The sequence below is a fragment of the Mobula hypostoma genome, chromosome 23, assembly GCF_963921235.1.
Source record: "Mobula hypostoma chromosome 23, sMobHyp1.1, whole genome shotgun sequence".
Classification (NCBI taxonomy): Eukaryota; Metazoa; Chordata; class Chondrichthyes; order Myliobatiformes; family Myliobatidae; genus Mobula; species Mobula hypostoma.
In genome coordinates, this window is record NC_086119.1 from 24,165,825 (window position 1) to 24,192,883 (window position 27,059).

The 27,059-nt window shown below is 37.8% G+C and overlaps 1 protein-coding gene across 1 annotated transcript in view; it reads right to left on the reverse strand.

Annotated features, from left to right (window-relative positions):
* aatf (apoptosis antagonizing transcription factor) overlaps positions 1-27,059 on the reverse strand; it is a 107,278-nt gene that overhangs the window by 25,458 nt on the left and 54,761 nt on the right. Inside the window, exons 7-11 of the mRNA XM_063031865.1 lie at positions 26,789-26,953; positions 24,885-24,968; positions 17,350-17,417; positions 15,356-15,436; positions 12,324-12,395 (exon numbers count right to left, since the gene is read on the reverse strand). Of these exons, the coding sequence (XP_062887935.1) occupies positions 12,324-12,395; positions 15,356-15,436; positions 17,350-17,417; positions 24,885-24,968; positions 26,789-26,953 (470 nt within the window). The remainder of the gene's footprint in view (positions 1-12,323; positions 12,396-15,355; positions 15,437-17,349; positions 17,418-24,884; positions 24,969-26,788; positions 26,954-27,059) is intronic.

Consider the following 27,059-nt stretch of genomic DNA (forward strand, 5'->3'; position numbering starts at 1 on the left):
GGAGAAAGAAAAGTTCACAGCAAATATTTTTTGTGTATATCCCAGAGATGCAGTGGTCCAAAATTCTACACAATGGAAGCTAAAAAAGATCAGAACTCTAATTATCTCAGCGGGATATAGCTCAAATACTAGAAACTAATGAGCTCAGAGCAAGTAATGCCTACATATTTTGAAATAATCTGTCTAAAAATGTTCCTCTTTACCTAGCTCCTGTGCACTGCAGGGAGCATCCACAAAATGGTTGAAAACTTTTTAGTGGACTTCAACAATGGGTTGGCTGAGGGACCGAACCTCTTTACTTAGTAATTTCTTCAATTGGAACGTAGTCAGTCCAAGCTTTTGGATAGCAGTAGAATACCATAGAATTTTAAAGCTAGAAGGTCACATAGACTAGCATGCCTGTTCCAACTTTTTGAAGCAGCTGTCATATTACACTCATTCCTCTGCCTTTTTCCCCGTATTGCAATAATTTTCACTCTTTTCAAATATTCTTCCAATTCCATTTTGAAAGTTGAGATTGATTCAGGAGCCACTGCCATCTCAGACTGTGCAATCCAAGACATAATGACTTAAAGCAAAAATAATTCTCATCTCACCTCTGGCTCTTTTATCAATTATCTTAGGTCTTGTCCGCTGGCTACAGACACTTCAGCCAGTGAAAAGTTCCTTCTTATTTCATCGAACAAAACCTCTCATTATTTTGAATGCTTCTATTAGAACTCTAAAATAGCATTCGCTGCTCTAAGAAGAACTGTTCCAGGTTTTTCTCATCTCTCCATGTAATTGAAGTCTCTTGTCCCTAGTATCATCCTAGTAAATCTCTTCTGCACTCTCGGCAAGGCCTTGACATCCTTCCTAAAGAGAACCGATCTAATGAATGGCTATAAATGACAAATCTGGTTTATTAAAAGTAACAATTACTTAGTAGCAGAAAATCAATATAGAAGATTTCACTTAACTGAGATATATAAAAAAATAACAAAAAGCCTTGATTTGAGTGTAGTTCAGGGAACCATTACTTTAATATTTTTGATAGTATTCAGCTGGGACTAGTACTTGCAACAATGGCTTGTACAACGTTTCATACAATGAGGTCTTTGAGTGATCAACTCCATTTCAGTGTTCTCTCTAAAAGTGCAGAGCTTGTAACAAACCATCTGAAATGGTCTTTCCTGCACAAATTCAAAATCAAAGCTAAAATATTTTTTGAAAAAGGCTTCTCCCATGATTGAACCAAACTTGTCAAAAGGCTATGCAAGTTCAGCCAGATGCAAGACCCAACCTATTCCAAATTGGCAAAATTGATCATTTCCAAATATAACACAGTCATTATGTAAAGCTTTGTACAAGGATAATACATTTGAAGTCACAATTTGCATAATTCTACTGCAATCTTTACCTACCACGTAGTAAGTTTAAAATTTTTAAGTTTTAAATCACAGCCCATCTCAAATCTTTACACAAAACAATCCTGTGGTAAGGTTCACTTACCAACTTTTTTCCATAAATAAAATTTTTCACGAGAAATTTTATGTGAATAATTTCATGTGAATAATTTATATTATAGCTACATTTACAATTCACAACTTGGGTCAGAGAGCTTCAAGGATAAATTTTGCTAAAATTGTAGAAGTCATTCACTTAAGTTTGACCTGATAGTGCTTTTGGAAGATGATATCTGGGGAACACAGTGGAACTAAACAACAGGGACCTTCACAAAGTCTTTGACAAGGTTCCAAGAAAAAAATATCAAAAATATTGAGAGGTATGGAATTAGAATGCAGAAGACTGGATGAAAAACTGGATAGAAGACACTAAACAAAGTATAAATTATAGACAATTTCCTGGTAGTTAGAATCTGCTCTGGATCCAGTTTTCTTCATTATGTGTGCCCATGATTTGAATGTATCAGATTGTATCCAAACTTTCAGATGATGCTGAAATAGAAGCCCAATAGAATACTAGGTGTAAGAAGTGCAGAGCATTAAAATCTTCACGAAATGTCAAACAATATATTTATTTAAGAGAGTAAGTCTAGAGTTTAGTGCAAAGACTAACTGAACGACGTGCAATTGGACACTGCCCAGAATGACAAAATACCAATGAAAAAGACAAAAAAAAAACTGGAGCTGTCTTCATTAGAACAAAGGACTTAATGTGTGTTTGGTAGAAGTGCTAAATAATTATACAAACTTGGACAAATTCAAAGAAGCAGATTGCTTCCTCTTCTTAAGTGGCCTGGAAGATGGATGCAAAATGATTGGTGGGCCCGAACAATCTGTTTCTGCGTGGTAATTTCTACCTAATTCTATCTAATAACAGTAAGCAGTTGGCCAATCTCAAAATCATGTTTCTGTAAAGTATGTCATTAGCCTACAGCTAGGATCTGGGTAAACAGCTAACATACATCTGCCAAAGAAGGCTGTTTGGAGCAGGATATTTCCTGCAGCCAAACACATTTCAAAAGAACCCTGCAGTTTAGGTAACAAGAGGAGAAAGTGTGGCAATAGCCTGGATTTTGTGGGTAACATGACAGCAAAAATACCAGCATATGTCACCAGTAAGAAACCAACAAAAATCACAAAAGTGGAGAAATAGAGAAACTAGTTTTGCTATCAGATAGCAATTTTTTTTAACATATCGCTAAGAAGTGTGAGACAGCTTTTAACGGCCATAATTAATGCTTAGCAAACTGCCTGGCTCTAAAGTACTAATTTTTTTAAATTTCTACAGATGAATTCTTATAATTTTAATACTTTGACAAGTGTTTGAAGTTCATATGTGTACTTACCAATTTTTAGTACCATATATTATTTAAAAATGGTTAGAGTTGTATCTTCATTTCTCTGTACGCCAAGGAAATGCTTTTAAGTGATTGGCTGCTCTGCTATTTAATGACATCATAATCCTGATGACCAGAACTTTGAACATACTCTTCAAGACAATTGTCAGGTAAAAGAAAGTTCGTACCATAGTGGTCACTTGATTATTGGACCCTTCTCTGAAGTCAGCAGCAAATGCTGAGAATCTGCTATGGACTACAGATTCTGTGCCACAAGTCAAATCTGTCACTTCACTGACTATTACAATATACTTAAAAGACTGATAGTTACAGCCATTTGGATGCTTATATTGTTTTTTCTCTGTTCTCGGGTTATGGCATAAAATTTGCTCCCAGGAAATTAAGGTGCACAGGATGCTCAATGCTACAGTTCTAAACACTGTACATTGCTAGAGATTTTCACTTACAACGTCTGCTTTCAGAGTGACATCCACGGCAGCAATTTATTAATCATACTTGAAAAGCAGTTCCCTCCACTATCCTATCACAAGAGCAGCAATATTATAGCAACATCCGCAACCTTCCAGTGGAACTCCACTCTCATCTAGGCATAAAGTTTTGCTCCTTCATTGCCACAGGATCCAATTCCTGATTTTCCCTGTCTAACTCCACTGTGATCACATTACTCCCACAATAACTGCTGTGGTTCAAAGTAAAGGACCACCATTACCAGGTCAAGCAAACAGGGCTGCCCATTTAATATGTTCCAAATTCTATAAACAACATCATTTGATTTTCTTTTCCCAACCTGACGTTTCATTTTTGGAAATAAAATTTGGCATTACTGTTTTCCTAATTACATGATCGCTTCATGCAGTGTATAAATTATGTATCAAGCACTGGGCAAAATAGTGATGGCTTGGTGGTCAGGTATTTCATGAAACTGAGAGGAAAATACGATTTCACAACTACAGGATTGGTCCATTTTAGCAATGTAGTTAAATGAGGTACCAGAGAAAATTACACTACCAACGTGAGTCAACGGACTCTGCATCTTGGATTACCTAGAGATTTTTTAAAGATTAGCATTATTTGTCATATGTATATGGAAGCATACAGTGAAATGCATTGCTTGTGTCAAATCAAATTAATATATTGTGAAGTATCACCAAGCTTCTGGTGCCATCACATGATACCCGCAACACATTAACCCTAACTATATGTCTTTGGAATGTGGTAAACCAGAACATCTGAAGAAAACCCACACAGCCACAGGGAAAGCATACTAACTCCTTACAGACAGTGGTAGGAATTGAACTTCGATCTTACAGCTGGGCACTGTGAAGTGACTGTGCTAACCAGTCCACTATTGTGCCATCTGAATGGTGGATCACTGTATTCACTGATAAAAATTTATTTCTTGCTGGAAAAGTTTCAAATTTAGAACTCATCACTTGTGGAAAGCTCAAAGGAAATATTAATCCAATTAACTGCATTTAAAGATTATCCAATTGAAATGGAAGAATGGCCAGGTCTGTATAATTTCATCTGATGAAATCTGTATCTCTTGCAATCAACGTTCTGCGCCATTTTTCTTCAATATCAAAAATTCGTTTATTATTTCAATATTCAAAAATTCCTGTGCCATTTTTCTTCAATATCCTTTGCTTTCAGCAGATTGAACTTCCAAATCTTAAGGTTGCCAGTGATAAAATCCTTGGACATGGGACTCAAATGAAATGTCAAATTGTTAGTGGGCTTATCAGATCATTTATTGAGAAACTATTTTCTCAATAGCTACTATTTTTGCATAAATACTATTGTGTCTTATGAAAATTGATTGCAAACTTAATTTAACCTATATCCATGCATACTTATTCTGCTCACGAAATTAGGGTGCAATTTATTTAAAACTGTTTTTGGAACAAATCACCATTTCCTTTGACAGGATTTTACATGCTCCCACCTCCCTCAACTTAATGACAATTCCACGGAAATGACATTGACTGGCAGTTGACAGACTAGTTAGCTTTCCATCATAGTTCATGCATCATGACCAGACACTTCCCACACTGCCAGACAAGCATCTCATAGCTGATGCGAAAAAAAAGCCAGAAAAATATCATGGCCAAAGCAAACAAAGAAATGTGACAAAATTCCCCATGCTATATATGCTTTATATTCAGTTCTATCGATTACCAATTAATTTAACCTTACCACAGAACTGAAATTTTAAAACAGTGGCCAGCTGTCTACCTCTTTAAACTTAGTTGATTGGCATGTCTATTCTGGATATAAAAATCAATAAATCCCATTTGTTTCTTTGTAAGATTGAACTATACTTTTATGAGAAATGAATGTGCAGAAATCAGCTATCGTTACTGGTGCACTACTGAAAAATATGCATGTATATGCAAAACACCATGGGCAAATACAGTAATGGGCCAGAACTTCCAGTAGTAGGGCATTTGTTAAAATATACATATTAAAATATGTGGAACGGGCTTCCAGCAGAAGTGGTTGAGGCAGGTTCGATGTTGTCATTTAAAGTTAAATTGGACAGCTATATGGACAGGAAAGGAATGGAGGGTTATGGGCTAAGTGCAGGTCGGTGGGACTAGGTGAGAGTAAGAGTTCAGCACAGACTACAAAGGCCCAGATGGCCTGTTTCTGTGCTGTAATTGTTATATGGTTATACATACATCCTTCAACTCAAAAAGATAGCGAACTTCATGAAAGAGCAAAGTGATAATAATGCAAAGGAAACAGAGCATCTGAAGCCTCAATGGGCCGAGTATCCCTCAGCCAATGAGATTTAAAGAATGTGGAATAAATAATTATGTATCAAAGAACACAAATTAAACAGGAATTGAATGGTAAAGAGCAAGTTCAGAAAGAGAGAAGTGCTGAAAACCTATTCAGAATGTTGCACATTATCTGAAAAAAAAAAGTTGGTGAATCAGGTTGGTGATTTTGTTTTTAAATCAAAGAAAGGCTGACTAGTTCCTGGATTCTGTTTACATCTTAGACTCTGTGCATTGATAATTTTGCTTTTATGCAAGGATGAAATGAAAGAATGGATTAAGAAAAAGTTATAAATTGTTATTTTTTTTAAATCCCTCAATTCACAATCACAGCTGATTCCATACAAGTATTAATTTCTGGTGCTAGAGGTTGAATGGAAATCAAAATATTTATTACACTATAAAATTTGTAGCTATATTTGGAATTACTAGCACTCAACATATAGTGGGCTTGGTCTACTGTACAAATGGACTGAGAAGGTAGTGTAGTGGTTAGCACAGTCTCCTACAGTACCAGCAACCTGGGTTCAATTTCCACTGTTGTCTGTAAGGAGTTTGTACGTTCTCCCCATGCCTGCATGGGTTTCCTCCCATAGTCTAAAGACCTACTGGTTGGTAGGTTAATGGGTCATTGTAAATTGTCCTGTGATTAGGCTGGAGTTAAATCGGGGGTTGTGGGTGGCATGGCTTGAAGGGCCAGAAATGGCCTAATCCATGCTGTACCTCAATTTAAAATTGCTTTGAGGATGTGACTAAACACACAGACAACTTTTTAAGGATGTGACTAAACATATTGATGAAGGAAGAGCAGTAGGTGGAGTATATGGATTTCAGCAAGGCATTTGACAAGGTACCCCATGCAAGGCTTATTGAGAAAGTAAGGAGGCATGGGATCCAAGGAGGCATGGGATCCAAGGGGACATTGCTTTATGGATCCAGAACTGGCTTGCCCACAGAAGACAAAGAGTGGTTGTAGATTGGTCATATTCTGCATGGAGGTCAGTGACCAGTGGTGTGCCTCAGGGATCTGTTCTGGGACCCTTACTCTTCGTGATTTTTATAAATGACCTCTTTGAGGAAGTGGAGGGAATGGATTAGTAAGATTGCTGATGATACAAAGGTTGGAGGTGTTGTGGATAGTGTGGAGGGCTGTCAGAGGTTACAGTGAGACATTGATAAGATACAAAACTGGGCTGAGAAGTGGCAGATGCAGTTCAATCCAGATAAGTGTGAAGTGGTTCATTTTGGTAGGTCAAATATGATGGCAGAATATAGTATTAATGGTAAGACTCTTGGCAGTGTGGAGGATCAGAGGGATCATGGGGCCTGAGTCCATAGGACGCTCAAAGCAGATAGGCAGGTTGACTTTGTGGTTAAGAAGGCATACGGTGTATTGGCCTTCATTAATCGTGGAATTGAATTTAGGAGCTGAGAGGTAATGTTGCAGCTGTATAGAACCCTGGTCAGACCCCACGTGCAGTACTGTGCTCAGTTCTGGTCGCCAGTTCTGGAAGGATGTGGAAGCCATAGAGAGGGTGCAGAGGAGATTTGCAAGGATGTTGCCTGGATTGGGGAACATGCCTTATGAAGACAGGTTGAGCGAACTCGGCCTTTTCTCCTTGGAGCGACGGAGGATGAGAGGTGACCTGATGGAGGTGTATAAGATGATGAGAGGCACTGATCACGTGGATAGTCAGAGGTTTTTCCAAGGGCTGAAATGGTTGCCACAAGAGGACACAAGTTTAAGGTGCTGGGGAGTAGTTACAGAGGAGACGTCAGGGGTAAATCGTTTTTTTTATATATAACGCAGAGAGTGGTGAGTTCGTGGAATGGGCTGCCAGCAACGGTGGTAGAGACGGATACTATAGGGTCTTTTAAGAGACTTTTGGATAGGTACATGGAGCTTAGAAAAACAGAGGGCTATGGGTAAGCCTAGTAATTTCTAAGGTAGGGACATGTTCGGCATAACTTTGTGGGCCAAAGGGCCTGTATTGTGCTGTAGGTTTTCTATATTTCTATGTTTTTTTACAACATTCTCCATGATCAACTGTGATGGACTCAGTGGGATGCTGATTTTTGCAAAGCCACAGGGTGCAGTACAATTCCATCACTAATGCTTGAATACTATTTTCACTTAACTATGCTGCACTCTTATTTACCTGTAAATAACAAAAACCATCATTAGCTTCACTGACAACTGGCCTGGTGCAATAATAGAAATCTGTAAAGTAAAAGTCAGGAAAACAGTCAGTGTCTAATAATTACAGAGAAAACCCTTGAAATGAGTTTTAAAATTATATTTCCTACCAAAAATAATTATTTTAAAGGATAACTTGAAAGTGAAAACTTCATAAAAAGTAAAATGTCTCTGATACTCATTTATTAGAGCAGAAATATATTCAGAGATTCAAGTAGTTCTGTAGAATTCACTGAAGGTTTCTAATGCTGCCATAATGCTCAAGTATTCGTATTTAAACTAGACTTTAGATTTCAGCTTGCACTTGAAAGTGCCTCCTTTGTCCTTCGTGACAATTACTGCAGGAAGACCCTGTGGCTCTGATTCTTTAGCGGATGCCATCTTTAATGATGATGTATGGGTGTCCCTTTCCTCCACGCTGCTGCAGGTCAAATGCATGACATCGCTGTATGTGTATCAACAAGCAAATTATAAACCGTGTCAATCTGAGTTAATGCAAGGCTATAATCCCTTTACAAGAGATCTAATATATGGCATGAGTTATGTTCATTTTGTAATCTGATAAGAATAGAGTGAGTTACAACAGTCTAATAAAAGAGTAATGAGGATCCTTAATGACACTGTTAAAAGGTAAAATAACTTAAAATATTGCTCCTGTAAAAACTGATTAAATCTCTGTTGCATACTTGCCCTGTCCATTGCTACTTGTCAGATAAGCCATAGATAAGAATATGAGAAAGGCATGTCACTGTTCAAGCACTGTAATCAGCTAAATTCAAAGGATGTATATGATATCTTTACTAAGTTGTGTGATATTTAGTAACATTGATAAAGCAAATAAATAATGCTTAAAAATGATTTTCTGAACAGAAGATAGAGTTAAATCTGTTTCCAATTCTGAAGTGCAATGTTGGCAATGGAATAAATCATTGATTTTAAATTACTCCGTGAAATCTGTCGTAACTTACTTGGCACCTTTATCAAACTCTGGACCTTATCATCTCAACTCCAAGCCAAGGAGAGGATTCTATTAATTCAGTTGGGTTTGCATTCAACCCCAGATCAAAATAGTGGTGTCCTAACCCAACATGGCACTCATTTCTCCTTATTACTCTAATAAACTACTTTTCACCCTTGATTGTAAACGATTAGCAAAACATTTCACTTATACACAGTTCTGTTTGTGATAGTGAATTGAGAAGCGATGACAGGATAGATCTCTGAAAATCACAGTTAAAATATTTTTGAGGAGCTCTTAAGGAGGACTGGAGGAAGGAGCAACAGACAGCCTTCAGTTTTGGAAGTGGCACATGCAGCAGTGTCTCATCACAGAGACGGCTGTATAGAAGTACGAATTAAATCATACAAGTGAGAACACAGTTAAATCACCCAGCTAGATAGGTAACACAGCCGTTGATAGGATGCTGGGATTTTCCTTGTCATAAAAGTGTGGAAATCCAACTAAAACCAGATGGCTCTAAACTCAAACATCACAGTTCAAACTTCTCTCAGCTGACTGTTAATACATTGGTTTATTGTGTAGAAATAGTTAGATTAACAGCCAAAATCATACAACTCCCCTTCAGAAGGGTGTAAGCTCAACTCATCAACTTCTAGTCAGTCAAGCCCATTTGTTCTATTATCAAGTCATGGTGTTCCACAGAAGTTTATTCTACTTTTGTCAAGTAGAAAAGGAAATGGGAACAACAAAACTAAAATAAATCTTTCCAGGATTTGGATTTGTTTCCACCTGGCCATTTGTGCATAATTAAAAATAGTCATTATTCTATTCCTTTTCATACAGGAATGAAAATCTGAATTACAAATCACAGTGAAAATGTCTGCTCCAGCCAGGGCTGTTCTGACATCCAAATTATAAGTGATAGTGGTAAATAATCTGCAGGAATAAGTTGTTGATATTATTTGAATATATGAAAGTTGCAGAAATGGAGAAATTAATAAAGAGAAATAATTAAAATTAGCCACATTTTGGTTTTTAGAACATTGTCTGATTTTAAGTACGTTTACTTTAATGACATAAAATTTTGATTTTAAAGGATTTTTTTTTGTAAATTACTGACATTCTGTTGTAATAATAACAGCTGTATCTACCATCACATATATTGTAATACCTTGTATGCAGTGTAGCCAAATTATAAATTTACACATTATTAGCTACCCAGGTCCAATGGACAAATGGCATCATGACATTCTGGAGTTCACAAAAATATCTATTCAATTCTTCACTGGCTCTGTACAGTAGGGCAAGTATATTTTTACAAAGACATTTGACTGTGCTTTCAAGGAACTTGAGACTCCAATTCAGATCTATTTATCACATGTACATTGAAACACAGTGAAATGTGTCATACTGGGGGCACCCTAAAAGTGTCACCACACATTCCAACGACAATGTAGCATGTTCACAATGCACGGTTGAACAACACAGAACACGACAAGCAACAAAAGAACAAAAATATTTCTTGCTGAATTACTACAATCTGAAAATTGTCGTCCCTTTATGATGTTTTCGTCTGACGCAATCCAAACATGCAACTTTAAAGCAGCAGATTGTGTTTAAATGATGCCTATAATAATCGCCCATGAACAATTTCCAAAATTTGGAAGGCCATGGCATTTCAAGCCACAGGAATTACCACTGATGCTCACAGTTGAATGTCTAACTTTGCTCTGGTGGATAAAGCTAATTCCAACCATATCTCTTCCGCTCAAGAAAGCAAAGGACAGAGACTGCAATTTTCTGAGCACTGCAGCTAAAGCTAATAATACACTACTGAATAAAGAACATTTCCATCCAATAAAGCATATATTTTAAAATTCTGTTTAACCCAAGCATCTTTCAAATTTGGGGATATGACCTCGACTAATAAGTTCAATCTTCAGTGAACTTCTCATTTTTACATGCAAGTATAACATCAAAATACAACTTGCTACCCTGGAATGAAGAGCTGCCTACACCACTAACTGCATCTTTTCATTGGACTCTGAATGGTTTCCTACAATATCTGAAAGCGGGTAGTGACTGATGACTTCTCTGAACAGCATTACCATGCAGGTTCATTAGTTGCTCACCTTATATGCAAACCTTTTGGTTTTAATACTTCTTCAGAGATGTAAAGAGTATATGACAATTAATAGGAAAGAGTTGAGTAACTAACAAGAAACTGGTCTCACCTTATTCTTCAGTGAAACCTACCCTTTACTTGTACTTGTCAGCATTAATCAAACCAAATTATAATGAATGCCAAAAGCTATATTTTATGAATATATTACCAGTTAATTTATATTCAAGGAACCACCTTCTGAAACCACCTTGTTGAGGACAATGGATAGTTAAAGCAAGTGTTCACAACAAAACCTGGGAGATTAAGAAGTTTTTGCAACATAAATACTTAAATAAAAGCTGGGCTCATTTACAGCAAAATAATCAGATTTCACCTAATCTGGCTCCATGTGATTAGTCTATAACCAACTGTCTATTATGAATGAACAACATTCAGCACTTATTTGCCAATATCACATTTTCCACAAACTCAGGGAATGGTATGGTAGCATAGAAGTCAGTGTAACACTATTGCAGTGCCAGTGGCCCAGGATTAATTCCAGCCATTGCCCATAAGGAGTTTGTATGTTCTCCCTGTGACCATGTGAGTTTCCTCCAGGTGCTCTGGTTTCCTCCCACATTGCAAGGCAAAAAGATTAGCAGGTTAATTGATCACATGGGTGTAACTGGAGTGGTCTCATTGGGCTAGGATGTCTTGTTAGCATGCTGTATCTCGAAATCTAAATCAAGATCAATAGAGCAAAACACGCAATAGGCATGTGGATAGAGGTTAAGTAGGGAGTTTTATTACTTGTATAGTCAGGTAGTATAATTTGGCCTTCTAGTTCTTGAGTCTGTAGTGTCAGGTTTGAGGAGAACATTTTTTATGATCTCTTGAGCTTTACCATAACTTGCCTTAATAAGCAACAATTTACTCATTATTGGAGTGAAAAAAATCACCCAAAATATAAATAATACATTATTTAAGAATTAAATTTCTCATAATTTAATACATTAAAGGCACACATTTAAATAAAACACACTGGGCTTTGAAGACATCCTTACTCAACAGTAACCCACTGCAACATAGAGCTATTGCAGTGTGTTCCCCACCCATTATGAAGAAGGGTAGTGTTTTTACATAGCTTTCCAAATGCAACATAGATTTTATATTATGTTTTCTCATCTTGCTCTGCAGCATAACACAAAGGTGATTATAGCTCAGTGATGGGAGTCAATCTGTATGACAATGAACCTTAGGCCAATCATAAATTTGCAATTATTTCTCTTTTACTGGCATTATAATTAGAAGAATGAAAGAAGCAAGATCACTTCAGTAGATCTTGCTCGGCTATACTTTGATGCCAGTGACAAATGGTGATCTGATAACAAGAGAAGGGGCAGGTGATGGGTTGAAGAACAGGTCAATATCACCATGCCATGAGACACATTTGATGTCTGTAATTTATTACGTACCTTGCATCATCGTTCATTGTACTCTGGTCAATAGGTGCCATGAAACTCACTAATTTGTTATGAACGTGGAATCTGTTGGAAACAATTAAAATGTTATTCCTTTCTGATTTTATTTTGAGCAACGGTAATTCTGGCTCTTCATAGTCTTACATTAGCCCGGTGGAGTAACGGTATGGTAGAATTATTATGCCTCTGTCAACTGAAGACAAAAAATGTACATAGATACTGTAACCTTTACAGATTCAATCCCGCAGTCAATGCTTTCTAAAGCTCTGATTCTCAAACTGTTGTCATGTTTGTCACACAGGAATTTCGGTATGGACTGTTTTGATAGTGTGATATAGCTCAAGCAAACCAATTTAAATTGATAGTTATCCCTTTCAATACATTAGAATCAGATAGCTAAAAAAAAATTAAGGTATCTAATTTGCCTCAACTTGTTTTAAATTCTAGTTAAGTTTGCAGAAAATGGTCATTATCATTAACCTTTAAGTTAATAATGCCACTGATTAATAAAAATATACAGGTTTACATTGAGAACTTTATTAACCTAATAAATTCTTAGTACTAGGAGGATGGTAGGATGAGGGGTGCACAGTTCTGGGTGAATGACAGATCATTGCAGAGAGATTTAAATTAGCAAACTTGTTGCTAGCAGCTTTCAGAGATCAATACAGATAAATATCTGGGAGAAGGGAATGCAGAGATTCTGCACATTACAACCATTCAGGCAGCAAAAATTTGCCCTTAGATATCACAAATCACTCCCAAATATCTGAGATGGCTTCTCAAGGAATTTACCAGTTCCCCTCTACCACCACTCTGCTCTGTCTAGCGAAATTAGTCCTTACTCTTAATAGTTTCTCCTTTGGCTCCTCCCACTTCCTCCAAACTAAAGGTGTAGCCATGGGCACCCGTATGGGTCCCAGCTATGCCTGCCTTTTTATTGGCTTTGTGGAACAATCCATGTTCCAAGCATATACTGGTATCTGTCCCCCACTTTTCCTTTGCTACCTCGACGACTGCATTGGCGCTGCTTCCTGCACACATGCTGAGCTCGTTGACTTCATTAACTTTGCCTCCACTTTCACCCTGCCCTCAAGTTTATCTGGTCCATTTCCGACACCTCCCTCCCCTTTCTTGATCCTTCTGTCTCGATCTCTGGAGACAGCTTATCTACTGATGTCTACTATAAGCCTACGGACTGTCACAGCTACCTGGACTGTTCCTCTTCTCACCCTGTCTCTTGCAAAAGTGTCATCCCCTTCTTGAAATTCATCTGTCTCCACTGCATCTGCTCTCAGGATGAGGTTTTTCATTCCAGGACAAAGGAGATGTCCTCCTTTTTTAAAGAAAGGGGCTTCCTTTCCTCTACCATCAACTCTGCTCTCAAACGCATTTCTCCCATTTCACGACATCTGCTCTCACCCCATCCTCCCGCCGCCCCACTAGGAATAGAGTTCCCCTTGTCCTCACCTACCACCCCACCAGCATCCGGGTCCAACATATAATTCTCCATAACTTCCGCCACCTCCAACAGAATCCCACCACGAAGCACATCTTTCCCTCCACCACCACCCTCCCCCGGCTTTCTGCAGGAATCACTCCCGACATGACTCCCTTGTCCATTCGTTTCCCCCCCATCCCTTCCCACAGGCGACACTTCACCTGTGAGTCGGCTGGGGTGATATACTGCATCCGGTGCTCCCGATGCGGCCTTCTATGTATTGGCCAGACCCGACACAGGCTGGGAGACCGTTTCGCTGAAGACTTACACTCTGTCCACCACAGAAAGCAGGATCTCCCAGTGGCCACACATTTTAATTCCACATCCCATTCCCATTCTGATATGTCTATCCACGGCCTCCTCTACTGCCAAGATGAAGCCATACTCAGGTTGGAGGAACAACACCTTATATTCCATCTGGGTAGCCTCCAACCTGATGGCATGAACATTGACTTCTCTAACTTCTGTTAATGCCCCACCTCCCCTTCGTACCCCATCCGTTATTTATTTATTATTAATTTTCTTTCTCTCTCTCTCCCCCCCCCCCCCTTTTTCTCCCTGTCCCTCTCACTATACTCCTTGCCCATCCTCTGGGCTTCCTCCTCTCCCTTTCTTTCTCTCTAGGCCTCCCGTCCCATGATCCTCTCATATCCCTTTTGCCAATCGACTTTCCAGCTCTTGGCTCCATCCCTCCCCGCCCACCCTTCCTGTCTTCTCCTATCAGTTCAGATCTCCCCCTCCCCTCTCAAATCTCTTACTATCTCTTCTTTCAGTTAGTCCTGACAAAGTGTCTCGGTCCGAAACGTTGATTGTACCTCTTCCTATGGATGCTGCTTGGTCTGCTGCGTTCACCAGCAATTTTTATGTGTGTTACAAAAATAAACCTTTTTTAAACTCCTGTTTCTTGACACATCCGTAGACGTGATTTTACGTTACAAAAAATCAGAATATGGATCGTGTTCAGGGAATGCAACATCCACCTTCTCCATCCACTCACTTTGCCAATAACATGGGGATGACTATAAAATACTGAATGGGAAGATCTAATGGGGGAGAGCTGAGTATGTGTTTTGTTATTTTGAGAAAAATTTCAAAAAGATGAATACAGTAATTGCATCAATTAAAATGAATAAGGAAAGATTAAGAAATTAAAATTAGTAATCACAAGATTAACTGTGTGTGTATTGTAGGAAATCTGGTACAACTGGTCAGGAATTGAATCAGTAGCACCTAAGAACTAACATTATCTTGGGGAAGGAGTTAAAATATACAAGTTGTTGGGAGTAGGAATAAGTAGAGAAAAATTAGGAGGGGCGAGATAGAAAGATGAAGTGAAAGAGTGAATGGAAGGTCAGAAAGGAAGAGAAAAAGACAAGAAATAAAGGAAAAATACATCAAACCCTTTTAAAAATATCTTATCCCTTACCAATGCAGCCAGTGTTGAGCTCTCCTTTGTACCTAACTAACATACTTCTTTAGGTATTTTTAATGGATCCTGGCTTTAAAATTTGCAGGTTCAACTTACCTTATTTTTCTGCCCTTGCTTGCTCTGGTATCCACTTTCCTCTTAATCTTACTGCGTAGTTTCTGAATAGTGAGCCATTGTCTATATAAATGAATATATTATTATTGAGATGGGAGTGAAAAGGAGGAAACAATAACCTACAAAATTATGAAGAATATTCCAGGTCAGGTATAACTTAAATTCACACTTTACACAGTTCCTACATGATGACATATTGCAATTATCCACCCAACATTCAAATTATCTACAAATATGCTTACCAGAATGAAAATAACCACCATACACTGATTTCTTGTGTACACCACTTCCAAATTTTTATCAATCCAGGGAGCACCCTTCACTCAATGCTGACTTTGAGGAATTCAAATGTGTTGAAGCAAAGTTTTATGTACGATGACCATGAGAGAAATAAACAGCTGTTTGAAAGGTAACCACTGAACAGCAGATGACAAATACAACAACAATTTCTTACACTGCAGTCTAAAATTGGAAAATAATTCTCCCAGCCTTCTCTACTATGTTTCAGAAGGCACTGAATTTTGCTGATACAGTTTACTTTTATCTGTACACCATATTCAGATAATAAGTAGTGATAGGTTATTTTACAAGGAAAACAGGAGTATAGCTACGATATCTTAATGCTCCTACTGAAATGCACACATTACAAAAGTGTAACAGGATAGCAATTAGAAACAGAAACCCCATCTAATTATTTTCTTTCCTATGTGGTCATATCCTATTGACCATTTGTGTTCTGCATCTGAATTTGTACATCCATGATTTTGGTTTGCCCTGTACAACACACATCCTCTTCTCATGACATATCAATAAATATGCCTTTTGCTTCTTTTACCCACCAATCAACATAAAAACTATATATAATTAGTCTACTAGATTCACCAACCAAAATAAATAGGCTCTGTACCCTAATGAATTTTTTAAACTTACATCATCCCTCAATCAATGCGTTCAAATTGAATTATACTATAACCAAATATCAAAATGTACTTGTCTTAAAGATGCCAGTTTCTGATTTTTAAATGGCTGATTATGAATATGCAATTAACTCTGCAGAACTATCTTGTAAGAACCCATGTGGTACTACAGCCTTCAAAAATATGACCCTACACTCACTCATTGGGAAATGTTTTTGAATTGCATTAAAATGTCCGATTACTGTCACTTCAAAGTCTATTAGTTCAAGATGAGGATAATGATATGAGAAAGGGTCTTGTTAGGTAGTAATTAATAATTATTTTTTTCTATTTTGTAAACTGTCCAAGTTAAAATTCTAACATTGATAATTCTACGCCTACCATTGGGAGTGAGGAATATATCTTGAATGTTAGGCTTTGAAAATGATCTGCCAGTTTCTGAACAACTCATTCCAAACTCCACAGTCAACAAGAAAGTCAGTTATAGTATTCAGCTTGATAATATTGTATTTTACCAGTTCAAATACAGTATTCAGATGCAAAAAGAACACTTCCTCTCCTTACATACATAAAGCAATCATTTTCACCAGATTTAAAATTCACATTAATGCAGTTAGTTTAATCACAGTTCAAGGTGTTTGAGTCTTTGGCCTGTTTTCTTCAACGCTAACAATGAGCTTCTGGCTGCATGTGTAGATTATGTTTATGCTCAAGATATCAAGTGCTCCTAATTAGCTGGTCTAAGTCAAAAACAACAATTTATAAAACAAAATTTAAAGTCCATCTTGGAAGGGACAAACAATTTTAATTTCCATTTCCATAGCAATTGTCTAAATTGCACTGGCATTATTTAATTAAATAATCTAATTTATTCTGAAGTGGATATTGTAAATAATGAAGTAAACTAAATGGCGACCGTAAGGTCATAATTTAGAATTCAAAACAGAAAATTTTAAACTTAACTTTCGATAGTTACAGAATTTTATATGAAGTATGTTTTGAGCAATTCTCTGCAGATGAATCCAGCTTTAATAATTAGTGCTAACTTTCAACACTTACCGACCCATTGCAATCTGATCATTTGGGTCAACTGCATTAGTTTTTCGTTCAATTAGTTCCCTGAGGAGCTGCACAAAACATAGAATAAAAATACAAGTGATTAGATTACAAATTTTAGAAACTCTCTCTTAAGCAGTCTCATTAGTTTCCTCTAAGTTACAGTGGGGCAAACAGGTAAAGCAATGCAAAAACGTTGCCTTCATTCACAACAAACATACAAATGTGATAGAAAAACTAGGTTAAAAACTAAGTTACAGCCACAATGCAGAGCTCAACAATAGTTCAATAGGAAAATTTTATCCAGTGACAGGTCAGCTATGTCCCTACTTGGCCAATCGATCAATATTAAAATCTGTACTAAATCTGTTTGGAGCTGGACAGAAGATAAGAGAATGATTGTCTGATGCAATAATACATGATGCTGATGCTTTTTTTCTGATTTGATCTGTTTAATTGAAATGTTAATGAACTATTTAATGACTAAATTAAAAAAAACCAATCTAATAATCATAATTCTGAACTAAGCAGAGGAAAGATTCTTTAATTATTGGTAAATTATTGACCTTGACTAAGGATTCCCAACCTTTTTTTAATGCCATGGACACCTACCATTAACCAAGGGGACCATGGACCCAAGGTTGGGAACCCCTAGCCTTGACCTTAAATGGTCTCATTTCAAACCATCCCAGTCAAAACCCGTAACTGAACATGCCTGAAAGGAGCTTGCAACTGAAAGTTGTGCCTGTGCAGAAATGATTTTCAGGCGTTTGTTTTTTTTTTTTGGAGTACTTCTAATGAACTTTGCAACGAATTACTTTTCAAAGTACACCTGTGCTTTGGACACAGTAAAGTCCTTCAGTTTCATTTGGTTGCATTATACATATCAACAAATAACCAAGTCATCGTTTTAAACTTTTATTGAACACCATTCTCAGACTTGCCTGGATGCGATTAATGCAACGGAGTTATAGGTTAGATTGAGGACACTCAGCCCTCGTTTATTGTCATTTAGAAATGCATGCATGCATTAAGAAATGATACAATGTTCCTCCAGAGTGAGATCACATTAAAAAAAAGGACAAACCAAAGACTAACACTGACAAGACCACATAATTATAACATATAGTTACAGCAGTGCAAAGCAATACCATAATTTGATAAAGAGCAGACCATGGGAACAGTAAAAAAAGTCTCAAAGTTCTGATCAACTCCCGATAGTCCCCGATAGCAGGCGGCAGAAGGGAGAAACTCCCTCTGTCATAAACCTACAGGCACCGACAACTGTCGATGCATTGGAAGCACCCGACCACCGCCGACTCTGAGTCCGTCCGAAAACTTCGAGCCTCCAACCAGCCCTTCGACACCGAGCACCATCTCTGCTGAGCGCTTCGACCCCGTCCTCTTCAGTAAATATAGTGTGAGAAACAAAAGATGCATGTCCTCTTCCTAGTCACTTTTGAGCAAACACTGAGCAAGTTTAGGCTTGGCTAAGTTTGGATAAAAGGCCACCTGGCAACACCAAGTGCAGTAAACACGCTGCCTGGGGAACCAAGTAATCCAACGAACGGTTTAAGTTCAAGTCCTATCAAGAATACGAGATGCCCTGCATCGTTTTGCTAAACTGATTTGTGGTATAGTGTATTTGCAAAATATCTCACCACTTATTCTGAATCAGAATACAACTCTTTGGCAAGACCCTGTACTTACTCAACACTATCATCAATTTCCTCAACTTTTCTCTATTTCCTCACTTGCAGACTCCAGTCAGTACGGATTGGCAACATCTCCATCAGCACAGGTGCACCACAAGGTTGTATGCTTGGCCCCCTGCTCTACATGCTTTATACCCAAGATTGTGAGGCTAACTACAGGGCCAATGGTATATTTAAGTTTGCTGATGACACCACTGTTTTTGGTTGAATCAAAGATCGTAACAATTTGGCATTTAGGAGGAAGATTGAAAATCTGGTTCAATGGTGCCACAACAACCTCTCACTCAACATCATTAAATCAAAACAGCTGCTAATTGACTAGAGGAGGAAGAAACCAGAGGTTCATGAACTAGTCCTGATTAAGGGATTGGAGGTGGAGAAGGTCAGTAACTTAAAATTCTTTGGCATTAGCATATCAGAGGTTCCGCCCTGGGACCAGCACGCAAGTACCATTTTGAAGGAAGTACAGCAGCACCTCTACTTCCTTAGAAGCTTGCAGAGATTCAGCGTGTCATCTAAAACTTTTACAGACGCACAGTGGAGAACATCCACTCTAGTTGCATCACAGTGGGGTATGGAAACACCAACGCCCAAGAATGGAAAAGTCTACAAAAAGAGAAGACAGCCCTCCAGTCTATCACAGGTAATGCCCCCCTCACCATCAAACACATCGACAAGGAGCGCTGCCAGAGAAAGCACCATTCATCATCAAGGACACACACCATCCAGACCATGCTTTCTTGTTGCTGCTGCTATTGGGAAGGAAGTACAGAAGCCTTAGGTCCCAAACCACCAGGATCAGAAACAGTTATTACACTTCAACCATTAGGCTCCGAAAGCAGAGTGAATAACTTCACTCACCTCAACTCTGAATTGATTCAGCAACCTAAGGACCCACTTTGAAGAACTTGACAACACACTTCTCAGAATTATTTATTTACTTACTGGTTGTCTGTCAGTCTTGACTGTGTGTAGTTTTTTATTGATTCTCTTATATTTCTTTGTTCTACTGTGAAGGTCTGCAAGAAAATGAACCTCGAGGTAGTATATGGTGACATATACAAACCTGGATAGTAAATTTACTTCGAACTTTAGGTTACAAACAGAAAGGCTCGGTCTAAATGAGTGGATCATAAGGGAATGATAGGGGAACTTTTCCTAAAATTAGATTTAAGCACATAATAGCAAATGCACTATTTTATTCTGAATTTGACTGTGCCATACCTTATTTAGGTGTTCAGTGTAGAATCATAATAATATAAATTATTATTGAGATGGAGCATGGCACAGGCGCTACTGGCTCTTCGAGCCACGCTGCCCAGCAACTCCTGATTTAACCCTAGCCTAATCACAGCAGAGTTTGCAGTGACAACTAACCTACCAACCAGTACGTCTTTGGACTGTGGGAGGAAATCTTAGCACCCAGAAGAAACCTATGCAGTCACAGGGAGAACATACAAACTCCTTAAGGCAGCGGTGGGAAATGAACCTGGGTCACCCGTGCTGTAAAGCGTTGTACTACCCACTACGCTACCATGGTTAAATAGAAAACATCTGGTTTGCTAACAAACACAAAAACTTTTAAATTTATGCATGACTTAAAAGTAACTAGTTATTGAAGCACAATCCATTATGTATCAGCTTTCTGACTACTGACCTTTAAAAAAGTGCAATGCGCTGAACTAAAATTTGTCAGTCTTGCAGTCCCATTATGAAAAGAATGTCCATCTGATATATATTACTGGTTTAATACATTTTTGGGATTACACCAGTATTATTTTATTAATTTAATAAGTCACTACACTCACTATATTACTGGAACATACCCTCCCTGCAAAGCTTATTCATGTGACCTACTTCCAACATCTCTCTGGCAGACAATCTGTCAGTTTATCTATTGTTGTTCATCATAGTCACTCCTGGCAGCTAAATAAAAGATTACAAATCCACCAATGCAAGGGCTTATGACACTGTAAACCCACATAACACTGCTGTTCAGTAAACTTGTGCCCTTAATCATTGCAGTAACTTCAGCGACAATCTCTGCCAAATCCCACTCAAGAGAAGAAATTAACCAGGTCAGCGAAACAGGTGGAACAGTATGTCTGTCAACCACTCTCTTCCCACAATTACTTGTACACAATGAAGCAGTAATCTTTACAGATCATCTCTCTGAAGAAATGCATTGAAAACTGTAAAGAAAAATGAATGTGCTACTGCCTTGCGGCTCAGCAGATGTCTGTGGGTGATGTACAAGGCAGGGATGAGCTGTCGTAGAAATCTGTCAAGGTTTGGCTAAGTGATTAAAGCCTCCACAGTCTGAGCACCATATTTAGAATCTACAGGAGTCAAGACTTGCACCCATTCCTTGCTGCGATGCCAGATGTTGGCTAACGCTTCAGTTTCTATTTACTCCACTTGGACAGAATGAGTTGGCACAGCAGCCACACAATCTGGAACATTCTGCAGTTGCTGTGTTAACAAGTGTCAGGCATCGTTCAACCAAAAGAACATCAGAATGTCTCTTAGTTGCTGCCATTTTAGAGGCACTGAACCCTTTGGGGATTGATGAGCACTTTTTTTGAACCAGATCGCACTTGGTTTACACTGCTAAGCTTCACTAGCTACTATAAACTTACTCATTCACCTTTGTTAACTCTTTTAGAAAAACAGCTCCTGTTAAAGGGTGAATAATACCCAAACGTAACAATTATTTCAAATTACAAAATGAGTTACTGTTATAGAATAGTATGAGCTAATACACTTCAAACTTTCTCCAGAGAGATCTTCCAGTGTTATTTTATATTAATGTTACATAATTTTATGTTGGAAAAGAGAATTTGACAGACAAGAAAGGAACAGCATATCAAAACCCACCAAATTCTCAAAAACAAAAAATCAAGGACTAATTGTTCTGTGTGTTTTTTAAATTATAAAGGTGCTGATTTAAATCTGCTGATGGTTCAATTCATGACAGAATAAGCAGTTGATTTATATCCACCAGGGAGGTCAATGTTCTGTCATGTCTCAGCCAGACTGATATGAATGCTACAATTGCCCTTATACCTTGTGTTTGAAAAGGAAAATGCAGTAAGCGTTTGCAACCCTGATCATTGTAAAACAGCTCTTGCTGGAGCAAGTGTAATACAGAGAAATGGGAGGTGAAAGCAGCACTATATTAGACTGGCAATTCTCAGTTTCTGGACTGATATGGGGTGGACAGTTACATAAGATTACATGAAAAGGAATAATTGCCTCAATGAAAAAGGGGTATGAAAAAACAAAACAGAATGAACAAAAAGGCATCAATAAAGTGTAGCAGTCTATTGCTGTTGTGTATCACTCGATGGAGTCACGTCAAGGAACCTTTAATGGCGTAACGTATTTAATAAGGTAGGGCATAGTTTCAATTCAAAAGCACCAGAAACAGAAAATAAAATACCTGAAATTAATTTACTGTATCAAAACTAGAAAAATACTTTTTAATCTAAAGAAATATTTTTCAAATGAGGTTGTAAGAAACATGAATAACAGACTCCCCTACTTCAACAAGATTAAAATCAGAGAAACCAAGTAAACAAGTGCTTACACACACTTTATTCCAGCAAACATCAGGCACGTTGCAACTTCTCCAAGTAGTCCTATGTTTCAAGTACTAAAAGAAGCCTTTTTAAAATGTAGCCTTTCTCGTGAAAGTTGACTAAAGCAAATAACCAGGTGCACATAAAGTAAAAGTTGTTTTTTTAAGTTGTATCCAACATGTTTTACATAAGGGATACGTAAAATATGTTATTTGTTATCATCTCTTATGTAAAATATTCAATATTATTACATAAAATTTTCCATAAGAGATAGCAAAGAATAAGGGTCAAATATTTAGAAGGTGGTGAACTCTATTATTTTCCTCACATTTCACCCCGCCTCCTGTGGTTCATTTACATCAGCTGCCCCAGCAGCATTCCATTTAATATACACACACACAGTCTGAAACATATGGCAGCAAAACTCAGTTGCTTCTTTATGTAAACCAGGATTATTCACTGAACAGCTATTACGGAAGAGGAAAAAGAAACAGACCAGTCGTTTAGTCATTTTATCTTTCTTAAATGGAAAGAAAATTGATCGAATTTGGTAGCCCAAGCTGCAGAAATATTACCCACTTTTCCGATAATAGTTCCCATCATACAAAACATTGTTTTCCAGTAAATGGGAATCTTCCAATTGTTCATTGCTTATAAGAGTGACTGAACATAATTATCTGAATTGTAATCCTGAATCCAGGGACAAACAAGCAGACTAAAGGCACAAGGTTATTTACCCAGTGATTTCTCTCTCGTTGTGAAGTGGATATCCTTTCATTCACCCCCCCCCCATAATCTTTTAGGGTGGGGGAAGGGAAGAGTGATACAGAATTTGGCATTCATTAATGTTAATAATCCTCAGTGGCACAATACTTATGGCTCTAAAGTGTCAGTATGAAGTATTTTCAACACAGAAATTATTGAAAATTCCTCACTCATTAATGGCTCAGGGAGGAAGAGACAGTAGATGCTGAGAGATTTTTTTTCCTTTGTGGAGTGTTTAGAACTGGGGTGAGAGTCACAGTATAAAGCTTTAGCTATTTAGGGCTAAGCTGAGGAAAATATTCTTCATGCAAAAGGTTGTAGGTCTAAACAATTCCCTCACTAAGAATCTAAGGATGATCTGTCATTGAGTATATTCAAGACAGATTTCAAATAATTCTGGGAATAGCAAGGTATCAGAACAAATGGTGATTGAATGTTAAGTGAAGCTGAGGCACAAGGTCAACCGTGGCCTTATTGAATAGCCATGCAGACTTAAAAGGGTCAAATCGCCTACTTCTAGTAATACATGTCCTTACAACTGCATTGGTGTGCCTCTTTTGTATACAGTTTTCAATGTCACTGTAACACTAAGCCAAACAGCTAATGCACATTTCACCTCTTTCACTGTCTCTCAAAGTTTGAATCATTGTTTCCTTCAGCCTTGAAAATTATACTTTCAGGCACTTGCAGCACCAGTTATAATATCATCAGGGTATTGAAAGCAGTTTGCCCCATCTAGGTTAATATTTTGCAAATTATGACACCAATTTGAGCATTACAAATGCCAAAATCTTTCCACTATCCACAGATAAATCAAAATCACCAGTGACATTAATCAAAAAGAAAACAAAAAACAGTATTCTCAAAATTTGGTTAGAACCATAATCCAACAACGCATCATAAAAGTTATTCTTTCGAGTTGTTCATAATATGTTGATTTGGCTAAGCCATGATGTAATTTAGCCTGCTGTATAAGTACCTGCATAAATCACAGACATATTGAGCACTGAGTACATATCAACATGCTGCAGTTTCTCCCCAGCTGAACTACTCACACATCATCGCATAGTGGTCACTTCAAATGACTTTGGAACATCATATGCCCTACACCCCCAGAACAAAAAAAAATATGCTTAGCCATGTGACATTTTTTGAACTTGATCACAGTTATTCACTGTGTTTGGCATTTTAATCCAGCTTTGGAAAAAAAGGTTGATAACAATGTCTATTATCCAGGTCACTACACTGTTCATCCAGAACAAGTGCCAGCTCTGTATCTTTTCTGAGATGATTTATTGCAAAATGATTCTTAATGCAAGACTTGCTGACAGAAATGTTTCTCTGATTTGGAAGAATCTCACTGCCGTGACCCCTGTCTTCTCTATTACTAGGTTGCTCATGTCAATTTAGATGCTTTATTGATACCCAAACAGTAGCTTCGGTAGGTGAATACTACGCTTTACTTAAGAACACTTACCTGATGGTAGAAGTCATCATCATCAAAAATCTCTTCATCTATGTCTTTCAGATGTGAATTTGACTTTCCTTGTGGCACAATCTCCTGCATAGAAAAATAACCTGTCGTCCATTATAGAGACCAAGAAAAAAAGAATCCCAACTGCAATAAAACTTCTGTCACATTTATTTCACTCTTCAGATGTGCAATATTTGAATTTTAACAAAACTTTATTCCATAAAAATATGCTGCAAAGAAAGGGGCCCTTCTGACCCACCTCATCCATACCGAACTTGATGCCTAACTGCCTAACACTAATCCCATTTTCCTACCTTGAGCCCATATCCCTCTATGCCTTTCCTATCAAGTGTCCTGGCTTTTAAATGTTGTAATTATATTTCCCCTTTTACACTTTGTAGTTTTTCATCCCAATTCCTTATTAACTTTCGTCCTCAATGAAGACTCGTTCTGTTCTACTTTTTTTCCAGTCTGATTTTAAGCTACAGACTCTTCTCACCAGCAGCAATGAAATTTTGGCTGGTTATTTATTCCCAGGTGGTACCAGATTAGCCCATTCAATCTCACGTTCAAAGTTCCCCTTTCCAGGGCGATAAGCAAAGCCAGTTATAGTATGGAACCCTGGCGCAGATCCTTTAACACACACAGGCTGTGGTCCAGATTGAGCCCTTCAATGGTCTGATGGCTCACTGCCATATCACATAATGCTTTTATCTGCCGAGTTTGCAGGCTACTGAGATTTGTTTTAAAGATGAGTTATCTACTAACATTCTATAATGGTTTGCTTAAAAAGATTCCTAGAGTTTAACTTTCAACAATGACCATTGTTTAATCTTCTGATTCAATTTTATGAGAGTTTTCAAATAACTAAGTGCAATTAACTTTACATTTCAGAAAGCAAACACATATTCTGGACTTCAGATCATTTGTCAGATAACTATTAAAACAGAGAAGTCATACCAGGTAAAAATAAAAAAATGTCAAAATGTTGAAGAATTTAAGTTCGTTGATGCAACAATTGTTTTAAATGTCCTAAATTAGAACTCCATAAGGGTCTGTCACAAATCTGATGAAAAGTTATTGAGCTTAAACATTAACCCTGCTTCCTAGCTTCAGGGATGTTGCCTGACCTGCAGAGTAGTCCCAGAATGTTCTTCTTTTATGTTAAATGTTTGGCACTCAAACAATTGGGAATATTTTAAATTTCTGAAGAATCAGGCTTATTATCACTATCTTATACGATATGAAATTCGTGGTGAAGGTGCCTCCAAGCGTGTGTGATATGATTACTCCTTGATACCTCACTTAAGTTGCCATTCATCATACAGCCCCTAAACAGCAAGTGCTGGCAAGGTTTGTGACTGTGGGAGGTTGATGCAATACAGTCATGTCCAAACCTGCCCACACTACGACTTACACTTTCCAGCAGGTGTCAATGGATAACGATCAGCAGTAGGAATCCTAACTGATTCTTTTTCTCCATAGCCTGGAGCAAGGAGACAAACCACAGTGCTTCTATCTTCGTGCCAGCTGAGATCAGTAAACTTAGATCAGGCTGCAACTGAATCTCGGAACTACTTAGTAAAAGCAAAACACTGCAAATTACAAATAAAAAGTAGCTGGAAACATAAAACAAATCAATTGTGCTGTGAAGAGGCAGTAGGTGGCACTTATCTTTTATCAGTTCATTGGTTCAGGAGGCAAGTATGAATTTGAATTATTCAGTCGCTTCTTTCCTCCAACAATGTTGGCATCCTGACCTATTTCTAGCTTCTTCTGTTGTTTTAGTTCCTAGGCGTGATTAGCCACTAATGCCATTACCTAACCAGGAAACTTATTCCTTTTTATTGAGGAAAAAGGCAAATCAGTCCTTTCAAGAATAAGTGTCGAGCTCTAAATCAACATACCGTTTCTCCAGGAACAAACTCAGGAACTTGTTGAGAATCTTTGTCCACCTTTCCAAGGATACTATACAAGCATCGTTTGGTCTGTGTTCGTCGCAGTAACCTCTCTTTATCCATCATAATCTGTTCAATCTGAGTTACAACTGGACGCTCAAAAGCACTGAAACCCTAGAATAAAAATACAAATTCGGTAAGGGTAACATTCTATTAGTTTGAGAGATTTTTTTAAAAAAACGACATTATTTTTAATCCATTAATGGAAGATATAGGGACA